General features: G+C 46.5%; 1 protein-coding gene across 2 annotated transcripts in view; it reads right to left on the reverse strand.

The window, feature by feature from the left end:
* Nucleotides 1–2,117: 2,117 nt before the first annotated feature.
* Nucleotides 2,118–16,717, reverse strand: part of BBS9 (Bardet-Biedl syndrome 9) — a 1,052,120-nt gene continuing 1,037,520 nt past the window's right edge. For both annotated transcript variants that reach the window (XM_029589776.1, XM_029589777.1), the window contains one exon: nt 2,118–3,274. In XM_029589776.1, the coding sequence (XP_029445636.1) occupies nt 3,270–3,274 (5 nt within the window). In that variant the 3' untranslated portion in view covers nt 2,118–3,269. The remainder of the gene's footprint in view (nt 3,275–16,717) is intronic.

The raw sequence follows: 16,717 nt of genomic DNA on the forward strand, positions 1-16,717 counted from the left end.
CTATGTCTTTGAACTTCTGCCCACGCTAAGCCCCCAAACTCAGTGCCATTTACAACATGCATTAACATAATTGAACATAGTAAGGAGGAAATGTATACAAAAGATCTAATATTTCATGTGGAGAGGCTGATTTTATTGCGGCAGCTGTGCAAATTAGACCAGCTCATGATCACTGATTCTAGGGCCTTGAGCTAGCAGAAAGTTACATGTTAAATCTAGGAAAAGCAGATCTTTTCTCCTTCCTCTGAGTATTAGTGTGATGCTTGTTGGCAATGATTTCCATTCATCTATGTACTAATAACATGATGCCTTCTTTGGTCACATTTTTAATGTCATTAATGAACAATCAGATCAAGGGGGTGATGCATCAAGCTGCGTTAGTGCTCTAACATGCATTATGTCATGTATATCGCACAATATTTTGCATCTCCCTGCCCATATATTTCTTTTATTTATCATATACAATAATTTATATTCCGCATTCTTACCAAAAATAGTAGAGACGCATGCAAAGAAAGTCATTATTAGGCAATTTGCTGTAAATATTTTATTGCGGCTGACTGAGAAGGTGGTTAGCCACAATAAACTAACATCTATTTGAAAAGCGTTAGATGTGAGGCGGGAGGCCCGGGACCCTAACACGAGTCCCGAGGCTCCCACCACACATTTAAAGTGGCAGCAAAAAAAAAAAAAAAATCGCTGCAAACGGGGAGGTTGAGCAGGGATTAGTGCTGACCCCGTCTCAATTCGGCAGCCCCGACTCCCCCAAAATGTAAATAAAAAAAACAAAACCATGTGGGGATGGCTACAGCCCCTCTCCCCAAAACGAAACCACAAAATGTGGCCCCGGCCCACTGCTGCCATACCCCCCACTCCACCTTGTGACGGATGTCTCCCCTCAGAGTCCATATCCGCCCCCAAGTGAAAGAGATCCCCTGGATGCCATATCACCCACCCCCCAAGTGACAATGACAGCCAACCAATATTAAAAAAAAACCGAACCCCCCCGCCCCCCAAAAAACCCCCCAAAGGTTCCTGGGCCCCATCCCACCTCCCTAAAGGAAAAAAAAAGTAGTGTCCTGGCCCTCATGCCTGACCCTGCTCCCACACTCCCCAGTACCTAAAAATGGATCCCGTGTCAGGACCGGGTGCACCCTCGCACCCGGCCCATTTGGTGCCATTTTCCAAAACGGTGCCGACCTGACCTTGCCCCAGCCATGTGACCGGGGTAAGGTCCAGGGATGGGACCTCGGCCTCGTGCACCTGGCCTTGACGCAGGATCCATTTTTAGGTACGGAGGGGTGCGGGAGGAGGGTGGGAAAGAGGGGTAGGGGCCGGGACACTGCTTTCTTTTTTCTTTCGGAGGGAAGATGGGAAGGAGTGTGCGGGTGCGACCTGAGGCCCTTTATTTATTTATTTATTTATTTATTTATTTATTCTACTATTGGTGGGGCTGGGGAAGGGCCATCACTGTCACTTGGAGGGTGGGGGGAGGTCACTATCATTTGGAGGGGTGGGACTTTCCAGTCCCACCCCTCCAAATGATAAAATGATAAAAAAAAGGTCCCAGTATGGACTTTCCAGGGGTCTTTGTCATTTGGGGGATATGGCAGCAGGGGCCCAGGGCCACATTTTGGGGTAGATTTTAAAAGGTGCACGTGGGCGTACATGTATGCGCGCTACCCGGCGTGCGCACATGTACGCCCGATTTTATAACATGCATGCGCTGCCTTCCCCCATTCCCTTCCCCCTAGCCTGACCTTCCCACCCCTTCCCCTAACCTTTATCCCCCCTAGCCCTACTCTAACCCACCGCCCCCGTCCTTTGTCTTACCTTTTGTGCCTGCTTCCGGACAGGCGCAAATTGTGCACGCCGGCAGCCTGCCGGCACGTGATCCTCTGACACGGCGGCAAATGGCCACTATGTCGGAGGCCTCTGGCCCCGGCCCCACCCCCAACCCTTTAGTAAAGCCCCGGGACTTAAGACGCGTCCCAGGGCTTTACGCGCGTCGCTAGGCTTTATAAAAAAAAAAAATTTAAAAAAATAGGCCCGGTGCGCGTAAATCCTCTGGATTTAGGCACTTAGGGCTTTTAAAATCTGGCCCGTTATATTTTAGCTTTGGGGAGGAGGAAGGGAAGGCTGGGGCCTTTGCCGCACAGTTCTTTTTTTTTTTTTTTAATTTATATTTTGGGGTAAAATCGGAGCCACCTCGACTGGTTGCCTGGGTTGAGACAGGGGTCAGCACTGAACCCCGCTCTTCCTCCCTCTTTGCATGTGATTTTTTTTTCGGGCCAGTGACCCTTTAAGGCGATGGTGGTCCCGTGAGCTTGGGGCCACCATTGCATTAAAGGGCCACTTGCCTTGTTTTTTTGACCTGCGGTGTTTGGTCATGAGACAAAAGTTTGTGCCATACAGCTGCAATGCTTTTTTGGGGAAGGGGCCCCACTAACATGGCAACACCCACCACCCCACAATAGTGGGACCCTTCCTGTGAACAAAAAATCACGGCTTAGTGCATCTAGGTAATCAGTCACATTTCACATGAGTTTATGGGTGATTATGTTTTCTGTTATAAAAATTAATAGACAGTCATTACCTGACTACCACGTGACCAGTTGGTCCAATTAACCATTTCAGTGCTGAATGTCCTGAGTTTGGATAAGTCCAGTTAAGTGATCTTATATTTAGCTACTATCTCGGAGACCACTATCCTACATCTTACTTCGGCCTCTCCCTCACCTATACCCTCTCTCTTATACAGCCCTCCCTGTTGCACTATGAATCTGCTAAAACAGGATTGGGCCTGCGGCTCTCTTCTTAAAAGAAGGCAACACAACCAAGGACAACTCTTAAGAATGGCCATGTATCCCTCTCCAGAGAAACCTCACGTTGAGCAGATATCCAACTTTTCCAATTATCTGTCCTCCTTCACGTCTCAGGGGGGTTAGATAATAAGTGAGTAACTCTTGTGAGAAAATCAGCAGAAGCATAAATGGCATCTCATTTTAAGGTGAAACATAATATGCATTGGTCAGTTTTTATGAATCAGTTTTAACTGATTATTCCAGAAGTCACTGGTGCTGGGTTTACAAAAGCGTTTAGAATGCTGTCCGTCATCCACAAGTACCGTCTTTGATGCAAATGAACTTTAAAAAATCCTTATCACTTGCAAATACAGGTAGAAGAACAGAGCAATGGTAAACATTTGATGTTTCATTCTTCACCACTAGCAGAATGCTTGGTTAGCATATTGGGCACAGGTAGTCATCTTACTCTGTAAAACAAAGGACAAAAAAGAAGTGCGTTATAACAAGATTATACTTTAAACAGAATCTAATTGGCAATCAGAACATTTACATGGTATGTTTCATACTGGCGCGAGGGCACACATGTGCACATGTTAATCGGCTTGCACCCAGGGGCGAGGCCACTTTGTAACATACGCGTGTGCACATGAGCACCGATTTTTAAGTGGGCGCGTGCATGTGCGTGCAAATCCTGTTTCTACTACATAAGTGGAGGGATTTTAAAAGGGAAGCGTGATGCCATTGCCAGAAAAATCAGTTCAGCCCCAGTTCGCCCAGTTAACAAGTAGCTTCAGCAAAACTCCTTAGCTGAAATGCCTTTAGACTCCCCCCAGTTAACCCCAACCCTTCAAACCCCGCAGATCTGCCTAGTTTTTTAATTTTTTTAAATTACACGGCATCCATTGCTGAAGTAAATTTATGCGACAGGGGGGATTCGCTGTGCGCCGGATTGCGCAAGTATTTACGTGCACATTTTAGGGTTCCTCCCCAAAACGCCTATGCCTCGCCCACGCCCTGCCCCCTTTTTTAAAAGTTCCGAGGTGTGTGCGCCGTGGCATTTACACACATATCTAGGCGGCTTTTAAAATCCACTTGGCACACGTGAGCCCAACATATTTGTGCATCCCCTAATTAATGAGCACATTGAGCTTTTAAAATTCACCTTTAAGTGTACTCTTTCTATTCTATTTGTCCCTGAGCTTATATCAGATTTTAAATGTTTTGGAATCTCTTCCTACTTACAGGCCGATTCAGTAAAGTCCGAGGGAGAGCGGGCAAATGCCCGCTCTCCCAGCGCGCGCACAGGATGCAGTATTTAAATTAGGTCTGGCGGTAGAAATGGGCAAAAGGAGGCGCTAGGGACACTAGCGCGTCCCTAGCGCCTCCTTTTGGCCCGGAGCGGCGGCTGTCAGCGGGTTTGACAGCAGACGCTCAATTTTGCCGGCATCGGTTCTCGAGCCCACTGACAGCTATGGGCTCGGAAACCAGATGCCAGCAAAATTGAGCGTCTGGTTTTCGACCCAACAGCCGCCGGCCGATTTCAAATTTTTTTTTTAACTTTTTTTTACCCTTCGGGACCTCTGACTTAATATCACCATGATATTAAGTTGGAGGGTGCACAGAAAAGCAGTTTTTACTGCTTTTCTGTGCACTTTCCTGGCGCCGGAAGAAATTAGCGCCTACCTTTGGGTAGGCGCTAATTTCTGAAAGTAAAATGTGTGGCTTGGCTGCACATTTTACTTACTGAATCGCAGGGGCATACCTCATAGGGCCATCAACAAGCATTTGCATGTTGAGGGCGCTATTAGGTTCGGCGGGTTGGATGCGCGTTTTCCGCCCCTTACTGAATAAGGGGTAAGGGAAAACGCGCATCCAATGACAGGTTGTATCGGCCTGTTAGTCAGTATCACCACTTTGAATCTAAGCAAATCATGCTATATCCTGGTGACCCTCATTAGAATCCCATGCAGACATTGCATTTGTACTTTCAAGCATGAATACAACATGACCAGCTACAGTCTAAAAATGGTTTGAAATTTAGGTAGAAAGAGACAGACTAAAGGATCAGAGAAAAATAGAGTAAACAAAAAGTGGCCAAACACATGCAAATCCATTAGCTTGCACGCATTTGGAACAGCACATCTTGGGCCCAGGGGAAGGCATTTCTTGCAACCTTCGGAAAGAAAAACTATTACACAGAACTAAATTATGCAAGCAAGACTTGTCTAGAAGTCAGTATAGGCTTTTTGCCTGGTCCTTAACTTCAGCTGTGTTGAGAATAAGAATCTCAGCGCTGCTTTTGTTTAATCCTTAAATCTGGCTTGTGGCAGGCAATTTCCAAAGCCATTTTCTTGAGTAAACAGTGATTTTCCTGGATAAATTTCTCTGCCTGAATATGAATGCACAGGTTTCCATGCGCAGACCTATGTGTCTGTGTGCAGTGCTGCAGACCTCTAGCAGCATTTAAAAAATGATAGGTAGTAATAGTAGTACTTTTACAGGGTAAAGAGGTACTCCCAAGAGTGTGTTTAGGTCAGCTGAGTCAAACAGGATGCATACTTGGCATTTTCAAAAGCAGGCTTGCTATTTTACTCCACCCCCTTCTGCTGGGACAGATAACAGTGGCATAGTATATGGAAGCTCTCAGGACATCTACTTTGCACTTACACATTTTGAAAGAGAGAATGTGCTACAAAGTACACACAGCAAAAGAACCCATTTACTCGGCCACTATGGAGGTTATTTGAAACTTTCCCCCAATATGCCTACATTTTGAGAGTGCTTTTTTAATTAAGATTTTGCAATGGTTTCTTTTAATACAATATTTGCTCAATTCATGCATTTACGTTGAAATGTTCAAAAAACTACTTGACAAAACAAACACGATCAGTCCAGAATTCTCTCTGAAAGAAAAAGCAGATACCTAGGTCATTCTAAGGGTACTCATTGCTTCACATTCTGCACCTGAGTAGATCCAGGTCTATAAACTCTTATTTTCTGGTACACTGTCTAGAAAAGTCATCCTGACATTTTCTGGTAGGCTTCGGAGCCTCACCTTTTCCCCTTCCAGTCACTCACTGATCTACTTAAGTCTAATAAATACAGCAAGCATGTGATTTGTAAGCTATCCATTAATAGATTATGGGGCTTGTGTAGTAATCAGCATTAAAATCGGAATGGTAACATGCACTGCCTGCCTATTTTAACACAAGCTTTAATGCCCAATGTACTAAATTAATGAGATGCAGAGCTTGGAAGCATTATAATGGCTGCATTAAAGACAGTGCTGCCATGCTGTTAATACTAAGCTTAGCAGTTCAGGTTTCCCCACACTAACTGGCCTAAAGTGAAAAGACCTGTAAGGACGGGGAACCTCTCCTGCCCTCTGCCAACTCAAATAGGGTCCTCGGTCCACCTGACCCTCCACCCCCATACTAAAAGGATCTCCGTAGACCTCTAAAGCCCTTCCATCTCCCACTCTAAGTCGATACGGCCTCCAGGCCTTTCCAACCACATCCCATTTTATGCACTGAAACCTTTTGAAATCTCACCCCATATTGAACAACCGTTCAAATTCACCAAGGCCAACACTTTTACAGCTTAGTGTCATGCTAATACATATTTTTGGAAGGCAAATAAAGGCTGAACAACTTTTTTAGAAAAGGTTAGTTTGCAAAATATTTCTGTAATGGGGAAGGCGATTTTCAAAAGCCATTTACCCAGGTAAAAGGGCTGCCTGAGAACTGTCCACCAATAATGTGGCCAAAAGTATATGCAGGTTTCCACAATGTGTGCTCTTGTAGTGGCATTAGGAAGAGGAATTCCAGGGGATACTTTAGGTCAGTGGTCCCCAACCTTTTTTGCACCAGGGACCGGCTTCAAGCAAGACCATTTTTCCATGGCCCGGCAGGGCGGGGGCGGGGCTTTGGTCATATGAGGGCGGGGTTATGGAGGGGGTTGGATTTTAGTGCACACTTATCATTTAATTATGACATTTATAATGTGAATGTGACTCAACTCACCATAGGTTCTCACATGCGTGACACACTGACCCATGATCGTCACAGGGCTAGATGTAAAAGTACAGTTTGTATCCACGGGAACCCCCCTGACCCACAATAATGGATGTAAAGCAGAATTATGACATTCCCCATACAACTCACCCTACAAAAAAGATATTCTGGTTCTGGTGACATCTCAGTAACAGTAACTCAAACTCCTTCTACTTCCAGGCTCAATAGCCCTACTTATGAAAAGACAGCAGTTTACCACCAATGCATGTCCTCTGAGAAAACACAACAAATAAGACCGATACAAACGCTTACATGCTAGCAAAATATCTCATCTCGGTAACAGACACAGAACCGAGCTAACATACTCCCAGGATCTGTAGTAATGCACATAAACTAATCCGCACACAGTTACACCTGTATTATGGAATACACTCAAACAGGAGCAACCCTATCTATGAAAAGGCAACACTACAAATATTAAATCAGGTCCTAAAAACCAATACACCTCTTATTAGGAAAACAGAACTAGCAAGCAGCTATAGATCCCCACACAGAAATAATTGTAAAACTATACTAATAAGCAGAATAAATGTTTCAAAACAGCTATGAACAGAATAACATCCAACAATTAAAAACTCATAAAAACTATTAAACATTCTCCAAACACCAATAAAATATTTTAAAAAAGCAGACATCACACAATTAAAATGGCAGTCAAGAAAAATAAACTTAAAAAGCCACTTTTACTTACCCCCTCCAGCAGCTCTCCTACTCCCCTTCCCTGCAAGCTGTGGCACACACCAGAAGCAGCAGTAGAAGCTAAGCTCTATACTTATGGTCCTCTTCCTTAGTGCCCATGACTCACACACACACCATACAAGTCATGCCCCCATGACCAGTTTCTGTCTCTCACACACCAATCATCTCCCAAACAGTCTTTGGCACACACACACCAGTCACCTTCCTGAACAGTTTCTCTCATGCCATACACACACACAGAGGCTTCCCACTCCCGTGTTCTACTTACATATATGGACTTCTCACTCTCATAATCACTTTCTCTGTCTCTCTCTCTCACACACACACACACACACACACACTCACCAGTCTCTCACTCCCATGTTCTCTTTCAGATATACAGGCTTCTCCCTCCTATGCTGTGTCTCACACACACCCAGGTTTCTCACGCCCATGCTCACTTCTCTTCACATGCACAGGCTTCTCATTCCCATAATCACTTTCTCTCTGTTACACACACACCAGTCTCTCTCATTTCCATGCTCACTCTCCACGTGCACAGGCTTCTCATTCCCTGAATCACATTCTCTCACATTCACACACACCAGTCTTTTTCTCTCACACACACCGTCACCTTACCAAGCAGTCTCTCTCTCTCTCATGCATGCACACTCACCCAGGTTTCTCACTCCCATGCTTTCTTTCACCCCCACAACACCAGGCTTCTTACGCCCATGCTTTCTCACATACCCAGACTTCTCACTTCCATGCTTTTTCTCTCTCACACACACACATCAGTCACCTCCCTGACTAATGTCTCACACTCTCACATACACATCAGTCATCTCCCTGAGCAATCACTTTCATTGTCTCTCACATACACACATCAGCTCTCTGCCCAGTCAATCACACACATTCTCTCACTTACACACAGGCTGGCTGCCTGCTTCTCTCTCTTTCTCTCACTCACTTCCTCTCCCTCCCCCCCCCCCCCGAGCACAAATGGTAGCTGCACCACCTCCTCCTCCAGCCCCCGCAGGCCAAGAAGGAAGAATCCCATCGATCGCGGGAGGCTCCTGCTGCTCTCCCCTTTCCCGATTACCGTCTGCTGCAATAGCTTGGGGGCCGATGCTGCAGCGGCCGCTGTTAGTTTATCACGCGGCACGGCCTTTCTTCTTCCCGCGCACCGCGTATCACTTCCTGTTCCGGGTCCGGGGGGGGGGGGGGGGGAAATGCAGGCGCGGGAAGAAGAAAAGGCCAGCCGCGGATGCTACAGCTTTTTTTTTTTGCACCGCTGCCGTTCCCGCTGGGCTTGAACGTGCTGATAACCCAGCGGCAACGGCAGCAGGGAAGGAAGAGCAGCGGGGCTGCGGCCCGGCAAAAAACTCCCATGGACCGGTCCCGGTCCGCGGACCGGTGGTTGGGGACCCCTGCTTTAGGTTAATGGAGGAGAACAATGTGCGGAGATTGAATTTTCAAATCCACGCACCTTACGTTCCATGAAAAAAATTACCAACAGACAAAGCAGAGTTGCTTACCTGTAACAGGTGTTCTCACAGGACAGCAGGATGTTAGTCCTCACATATGGGTGACATCATCAGGATGGAGCCCTCATGGAACACTTTGTCAAAGTTTCTAGAACTTTGACTTGGCACACTGAGCATGCCCAGCATAGCACCAACCCTGCATCCAGCAGGGGTCCCCCTTCAGTCTCGTTTATAGTAAAAGTAGGAGCGAAAAAATAAAATAATAAATCATAAGTGAACCCAACTCCGTGGGGTGGCGGGCTGGTTTCGTGAGGACTAACATCCTGCTGTCCTGTGAGAACACCTGTTTACATGTAAGCAACTCTGCTTTCTCACAGGACAAGCAGGATGTTAGTCCTCACATATGGGTGAGTAGCGAGCTGAGGATGCCCGAGTAAATGTACCAAAAACACCCAAAGACATGTAACAGGTACAACAACAGGGGTGGGTTTTGGCAAGGAGGGCATCCTGATATTCCAGTGGGTTGCTGGAAGGAAGTTGGGTATTAAGCTGTGAATAAATTGCGTAGAACAGACTGGCCAAAAATGGAATCTTGCTTGCCAGCCTTGTCCAGGCAATGGAGAGAACTCCATGTAGCAGCTTTGCAGATGTCAGTAAGGGGCACTGAACGGAGGTACGCTACTGATGTTGCCATGGCTCTTATAGAGTGTGCTTTCATGTGTTCCTGTAGCGGGAGGCCTGTTTGCTGGTAACAGAAGGAAATACAGTCCGCTAGCCAGGAGGATAAGGTCTGCCTGCCCACCAGAACTCCCAGTTTAGTTTTATCGAAGGAGACAAACAGCTGGGTGGACTTTCTATGGGCTGCAGTGCATTCCAAATAAAAGGCTAACGCACGTTTGCAGTCCAAGGAATAAAGTGCTCGCTCACCTGGATGTGAGTGGGGTTTTGGAAAGAAAGTAGGTAGTATAATGGATTGATTTAAATGAAAATTCAGATACTACCTTTGGTAAAAAATTTAGGATGAGTGTAAAGCACCACTCGATCACGGAGAAATTTAGTATAAGGTGGGTATGTTAACAGCGCTTGTAGCTCATAACTGCGAGTCGTATTGGCTAAGAGAAAAATCATTTTCCAAGTGAGATAAGGCAGCTCGCAGTAGTGGAGAGGCTCAAACGGAGCCGTGCTATCACAACATTGAGATCCCAAGCAGGGGCCGGAGGACGCAGTAGGGGCTTCAGATGTAGTAAGCCCCTCATGAAGCGCGCTACTAAGGCTTGTGTCAATATTGAGACCACCCCTATGCCTTTATGGTACGTGGCTACAGCGCTGACATGGACTCTGAAGGAGGAGGTTTGTAGACCAGCCTCCGACAGGTACCAGAGGTAGTCCAGGAACTTCAAAGTGGGGCAGGTAAAGGGATTAATTTCCTTCAATGTGCACCATAAGGAAAATCTTTTCCATTTGGAGATAAGATTTCCTGGTAGAAGGCTTCTGTGAAGCTACGAGGACTTGGGATACAGTGTCCGAGAGGTTTAGAGGCTGTAGAATTAGCCTTTCAACAGCCAGGCTGTTAGTAACAGGGCCTGGAGATTCGGATGACGGAGCTGCCCGTTGTTCTGAGTTATCAGAGACGGATCCGCTCCCAGGCGAACATAAAGATGGACTGAGAGGTCGCGAAGGATGGGAAACCACACCTGCTGCAGTCAGTAAGAGGCTATGAGAATCATTAAGCCCTTGTCCTACGGTAAAACTTCACGAGAGTCTTGCTGATGATTGGAAGTGGAGGGTATGCATATAGAAGACCTTGGGACCACGAGAGGGCGAAAGCATCCTTTGATGGTGTCCTGAAACTGCAATGTAGCGAGCAGTAATTGTTCACGTTGCAGTTGTGATATGACACAAAGAGATCTATAAGCGTATAGCTCCACCGTTGGAAGATTTCCTCTGCTGCAGTGGGATTCAGGGACCATTCGTGGGGATGAAAGGTCCGACTCAATTTGTCCGCAAGTACATTGTCCATGCCTGCCAGGTAGGTCGCTCTGAGAAACATAGAGTGGAAGAGAGACCAGGCCCATATCTGTGCTACTTCTTGACACAGCAGGTATAAGCCCGTTCCACCCTGCTTGTTGATGTACCACATCGCTACCTGGTTGTCGGTTTGTACTAGGATTGTCTTGTTGGATAGGCAATCCAGGAAAGCCATTAGGGCATATCTTATTGCCCTGAGCTCTAGAAAATTTATTTGATGCTGTGACTCTTCTGCAGACCAGGATCTCTGAGTTTGCAGGTTGTTGACGTGGGCTCCCCAACTGAGGTTGGAAGCATCAGTCGTTAGTATCACTTGAGGTACTGGAGAGTGAAAAGCCAGTCCTCTGAGTAGATTGGACTCCTGAATCCACCATGCCAGCGAGAGACGAAGCTGTCTGGTGACGTGGACAATGTTGGACATTGGATTGGGCCTGGGACAATTGGGACTTTAGGGTTCATTGTGTTACCCTCAAGGCCAGGCGAGCCATTGGAGTCACATGTACCGAGGACGCCATGTGACCTAACAAGGTGCGGAAGTGGCGAGCCGTTGTGAATTGATGAGTTAGCATTAGAGTCGCAAGGGTTGCTAGAACATGCGCACAATCCCTTGGGAGAAAAGCTTTTGCCTGTATGGTGTCTAAGTCCGCTCCAATGAAGGAAAGGATCTGTGATGGAACTAGATTGAATTTTGGGTAGTTCACTAGAAATCCCAGTGACAGTAGTAGCTGTAGGGTTAGATGGAGGGAGTGTAGTACCTCCTTCTCTGATGGGGCCTTTAGAAACCAATCGTCTAGGTAGGGGTAGACATGGATGCTCTGTCGCCGAAGGTATGCTGCTACTACTGCCAGGCATTTTGTAAAGACACGAGGTGCTGATGCTAGGCCGAATGGTAATACCTGATACTGGAAGTGTCGGCATCCGACCAGGAAATGGAGGTATTTTCGATGAGACGGTGTTATCACTATATGCGTCTTGTAGGTCTAGAGAGCAAAGCCAATCTCCCTTTTGGAGAAGAGGGAGTAGGGAGCCCAAGGCTACCATTCTGAACTTTTCCTTTTGTAGATGTTTGTTTAAGGCACGAAGATCCAATATTGGATGAACGCCTCCAGATTTTTTTGGTATTAGGAAATATTGAGAATAGAACCCTTTTCCCCATTGTAGAGGGGGCAATGGTTCTATGGCATTGGATCGGAGGAGGGTTGTTAGTTCCTCCTCCAGAAGTGGGGAGTGGTCAGATAAACCAGACCCCGGCCGAGGTGGGGAGTCTGATGGTACTGAAAGGAAGTTGAGATGGTAACCGTGAGCCACTACAGAGAGTACCCATTGATCCATAGTGATTGTGTGCCAAATGGCAGTGAAGTGGCACAAGCGACCGCCCACTGGCAGAGATGGTAGTGCAGGTTGACACTTGCTTTCTAGCCGGGAGTCAAAACCCTGATGCAGGTCCAGGCTGCAGAGCTGGTTGGGTCTTCTGAGTCCTGGACTGGCGAGCCTGACCTTTCTGGTATGGTCTGGTTGGGCGAGTGCGAGATGGAGGAGGATAATACCTACAAGCTTTATAGGTTGTCCTCTTAGCCTTCCTTCTGAACGGCCATTTTGAAGTGGAGGGAAAATCAGAGGGCACAGACGAGAGCTGGCATAATGTCTCGTGGTGGTCCTTGAGCTGTATGACAGTCTCCTGAATCTTATCCCCGAAAAGATTATCACCAGTACAGGGGAGGTCCACCAATCTCTCCTGAACTTCAGGTCATAAATCTGAAGATTTGAGCCATGCCCATCTTCTGGCACTTATGCCCACTGCAGCTACTCTAGAAGATGTGTTGAAGAAATTGTATGCTGCATGGACCTCGTGCTTTCCAGCATCGAGGCCTTTTTTGAGGATAGCATTGAGTTGCTCCTGGAATTCATCTGGTAGGGAGTCTGAGAAGTCCTGGAGAAGCTTAAAAAGGTTCCTCGTGTATTGCATCATGTAAAGCTGGTAAGCTGCAACACGAGAAATTAGCATGGATCCATGAAATACCCTGCATCCCAGGGTATCCAGGGACCTCTGCTCTTTCCCAGGAGGTATAGAAGAATGTGGTCTAGGTAGTCTCGCCTTCTTCTGAGCCGACTCCACCACCACAGAATGATGCGACAGCTGGGTCTTTTGGAACCCAGGAGCTGATTGAACTAAGTAGGTGGTGTCAGTCTTACAATTCACTGGGGGCACTGTACCTGGATGTTCCCGGTTTTATTGGAGAAGTTCCAAGAGGACTTTGTGCACAGGTATAGACATCACCTCCTTGGGGGCATCCACAAACTGGAGAACTTCAAGCATTTTGTGTCTGGAGTCCTCTTCAATTTGAAGCTTAAAGAGAATGGTCTCAGACATTTCCTTAATAAAGCTAATGAATAATAAATCTTCTGGGGGAGAATGTCTTCTCTCCTCAGGAGGAGATGGCTCAGAAGGAATGTCCTCAGTATCCTGGGAATCTGAGGTATCATCAGACCAGGGCTGGTATGGCTGGTCCCCTGCATCAGGAGGGCCTCCTGAAGGGAGGAAAAGGCTATCCCTGATGGATCCATTCTTGGCACTGAGGGAATCGAAGGTGGCACCGACGGCATCGGAGGAGGAACAAAGAAAGACCGGTGTGGCACCAAAGATGGGATAGGCAGTGGTAGTATCAGTGATCTCGGTGGACGCTTTGGTGGAAGAACTCCTGATGGTCCTGGGACTGGATCCAGCATCCGTGTTTCTTCATCTTCCGATGAAAGGGGGATCGGCGTCGATGGGTATGCTGGTGTCTTTGGAGGCACCAATGGAAACGCTCCAATGAGCATGTCCAACCTGTCCAGCAATGGAGCCAGTACCATAGGCATTGGGTCGGTGACTGGAACTGAAGTCGATGCTGGTGCCGATGGAGGCGGAAGGCCTTGCAGTGCATGGATGACTGCCTCTTGAACCATCCAGTTCAATTCCTCACGGAAGGCTGGTGCTTGGAGAACCAGTTCCAGAGTTGAAGGCTGCACTGGCATCGCCAAAGGGTCCACTGGTGAAGGTAGAATCTTGGCTCCCGGCACCACGAGAGGTGAGGAACTCCTCGGTGACCCGAGCTTGGAGGAGGATGGTGGCTCATCCGTGCGGGTCTTTTTCTTTGGTGGCTCCATCGATGCCGATGCCTTAGCTGGATCGGCAGATGAAGCCTTGCGGTGTCGATGCCGATGCTTTTCTCGGTGCTCGGGCTGGTCTGGCACCGAGGACATAGAGGTGGATTTCTTCGACAGAGAACCAGGCAGCAGGGAATCGCCGGAGGCCGGTCGGTGCCAAGGTGTTGACAGCGACGGAGTCGATGACGTCGAGGATTTTGAAGTGGTGAGCTGCTTAGTCTGGAATAGGAACTCCATTTTTTCTAAGTGAGCCCAGCGGCCCTTGAGTGTCATTTCGGTGCAATTGGTACAGATCGTGACGTCATGGGTAACCCCTAAGCACAGGATACATACCTGATGTTGGTCTGTGATGGACATCGTCCGTGGACAATCGGGGCACTGCCGAAAACCCGTCGCCATTGAATTTGAAAAAAGTTAACCGCAGTTTGGTAAGAAAGGGAACCATCGGTAACCGAACGCGAAAACGAGGTAAAGCCTTACCTTATGTTAGCGGGTATCGATAGTTGAAAGGGGGACCCTGGATGGGGTGAATTTTGTTAAAGTTTTAGAAAAAATTCGGAGAGGAAAATTCCTGTCAGGAAAAGTTGTGAGAGCTCCTCAAACTGCATGGCTACTGTTGCGCGGAAAGAAAGAGACTGAAGCAGGACCCCCATGCTGGGCATGCTCAGTGTGCCAAATCAAAGTTCTAGAAACTTTGACAAAGTGTTCCTGATGATGTCACCCATATGTGAGGACTACCATCCTGCTTGCCCTGTGAGAAAGGTGCAAATGTCCAGGGCTACTCTGTACTCCCAGCAACTGACAAAGTAAAAGTATGCACATGCTTTCAGTTTGAAAATTCATGCAAGGACCATGGGTAGAAAACACCTGTGCACTTTGCAGCAAGACGGGCAGCTTGAAAATTACTTTAACAACTTCTGCTTTAAGTTAAACAAGGAAACAGGCAATAAATGAGTCAGTGCAAAGATGAACTCATGGGGTGAATGTTTAAAGCCATTTATGCACATACCATGTAATATGCACATAAAAAGCTAAAGACTAGAGCACTTAAAAGTGTATGCGTAATCCAATTTCCTGCATGCATTTACACCCCTAGGTGGTGGAGAGAGGAGTTGGGGAAGATGAAACTTCCATGTTTACTTCTGGATTTAAAAAAAAAAAGTGCAGAAATTAACCTGCATAAATTATGTCCTCAACAGAGAAGGTGTAATTTTGTGTCAGCGACTTAATGTATCTGAATCAGGGAGCTTACCTAGGAATTCTTAAAAGAATAGCCTAGTGGTTATAGCAGCGGGATACGAACCAAGGAAGCTAGGCTTCAAATCTCACTGCTGCTCCTTGTCCTAAGTCACTTTACCCTCCATTGCCTTGGGTACAAATTTAGGTCTAGATTCATCATTTTGCTATAAATTTTGCAAGAATAGCACCCACAATAAAAAAAAAAAAAAAAAGAGGGCTTGGTTAGGGTATCTGAGAAATGCTAAGAGAGAGAGTGAGACTCTTTATAAGGCTCTCATAAAAGTAAACTATTTATACCACTGTAAGAGGGGCAACTAGTAACCTGGGGTGAGGTTTTAGTGGTGGGCTAGGTTTTGGGGGCCAGTTTTAGATGCACAGTCAGAGGAACAAACAGCAGTTACCATCAGTGAAGATTTTATGTGATTGGGGATGGTGAAAGGTACAAAAAGATGAAATTTGTACATTGACCTAGCTTCATAGCTGCTAGGTAGAGAGTGCATCAAGGTAGATCGAGAGTACAATGTACAGTTCTCATCTTTTTATACATTTTAGCACTCCAAATCACATTAAATCTTCACTGATGGTAACTGTGCTGTTTGTGCTTCTGACTGTGAATGTAAAACTGGCCCCCAAAACCTAGACCACCACCAAAACATCACCCCAAGTTATTAGTTGGCCCTTCTTACAGTGGTATAAAAAGTTGACTAATATGTGTGCCTCCTCAGAGGCTCTCTCTCCTCCCCTCCCTCCCTGCCCGAAATGGGATTTGCAATAAATATCGCAAATCCCGTTGTGGCTATAATGCACAGTTATTGCAGGCATAATGCCAGGAAAAAAGGTGTAGTTATTTCTGGCGTTAAATCCCATGATAACGTGCATTACAGTAACAACGTTAAGCACCCCTCATTTCCATAAACTCCACCCAAACTCCTCCCACTTGGCAAAATTGTTAAAATTTATATACGCATCCCACGATGCAGTATTTATCACATGCATTACAGCATTATCGCAGGCATTAGGGCCCTAATGCCTGCGAAAAAGCCCTAATGCTATTTGATTAATAACCCCCGTAGATTGTGAGCCCTGTGGGACCAGGAAAATACCTACAGTACCTGAATGTAATCCACTTTGAAGTGGCTGAAAACATGTAATCTAAAAAATAAGAATAAATAAAATAAATGTGTTTGTAACACAGGTCATTTAAGTATTCTCTGCATTAGGTCATGATTTTTAGTAGAACTAGGGGTCAGGAAATGAA

This window comes from Rhinatrema bivittatum, chromosome 2 (genome assembly GCF_901001135.1).
Source record: "Rhinatrema bivittatum chromosome 2, aRhiBiv1.1, whole genome shotgun sequence".
Classification (NCBI taxonomy): Eukaryota; Metazoa; Chordata; class Amphibia; order Gymnophiona; family Rhinatrematidae; genus Rhinatrema; species Rhinatrema bivittatum.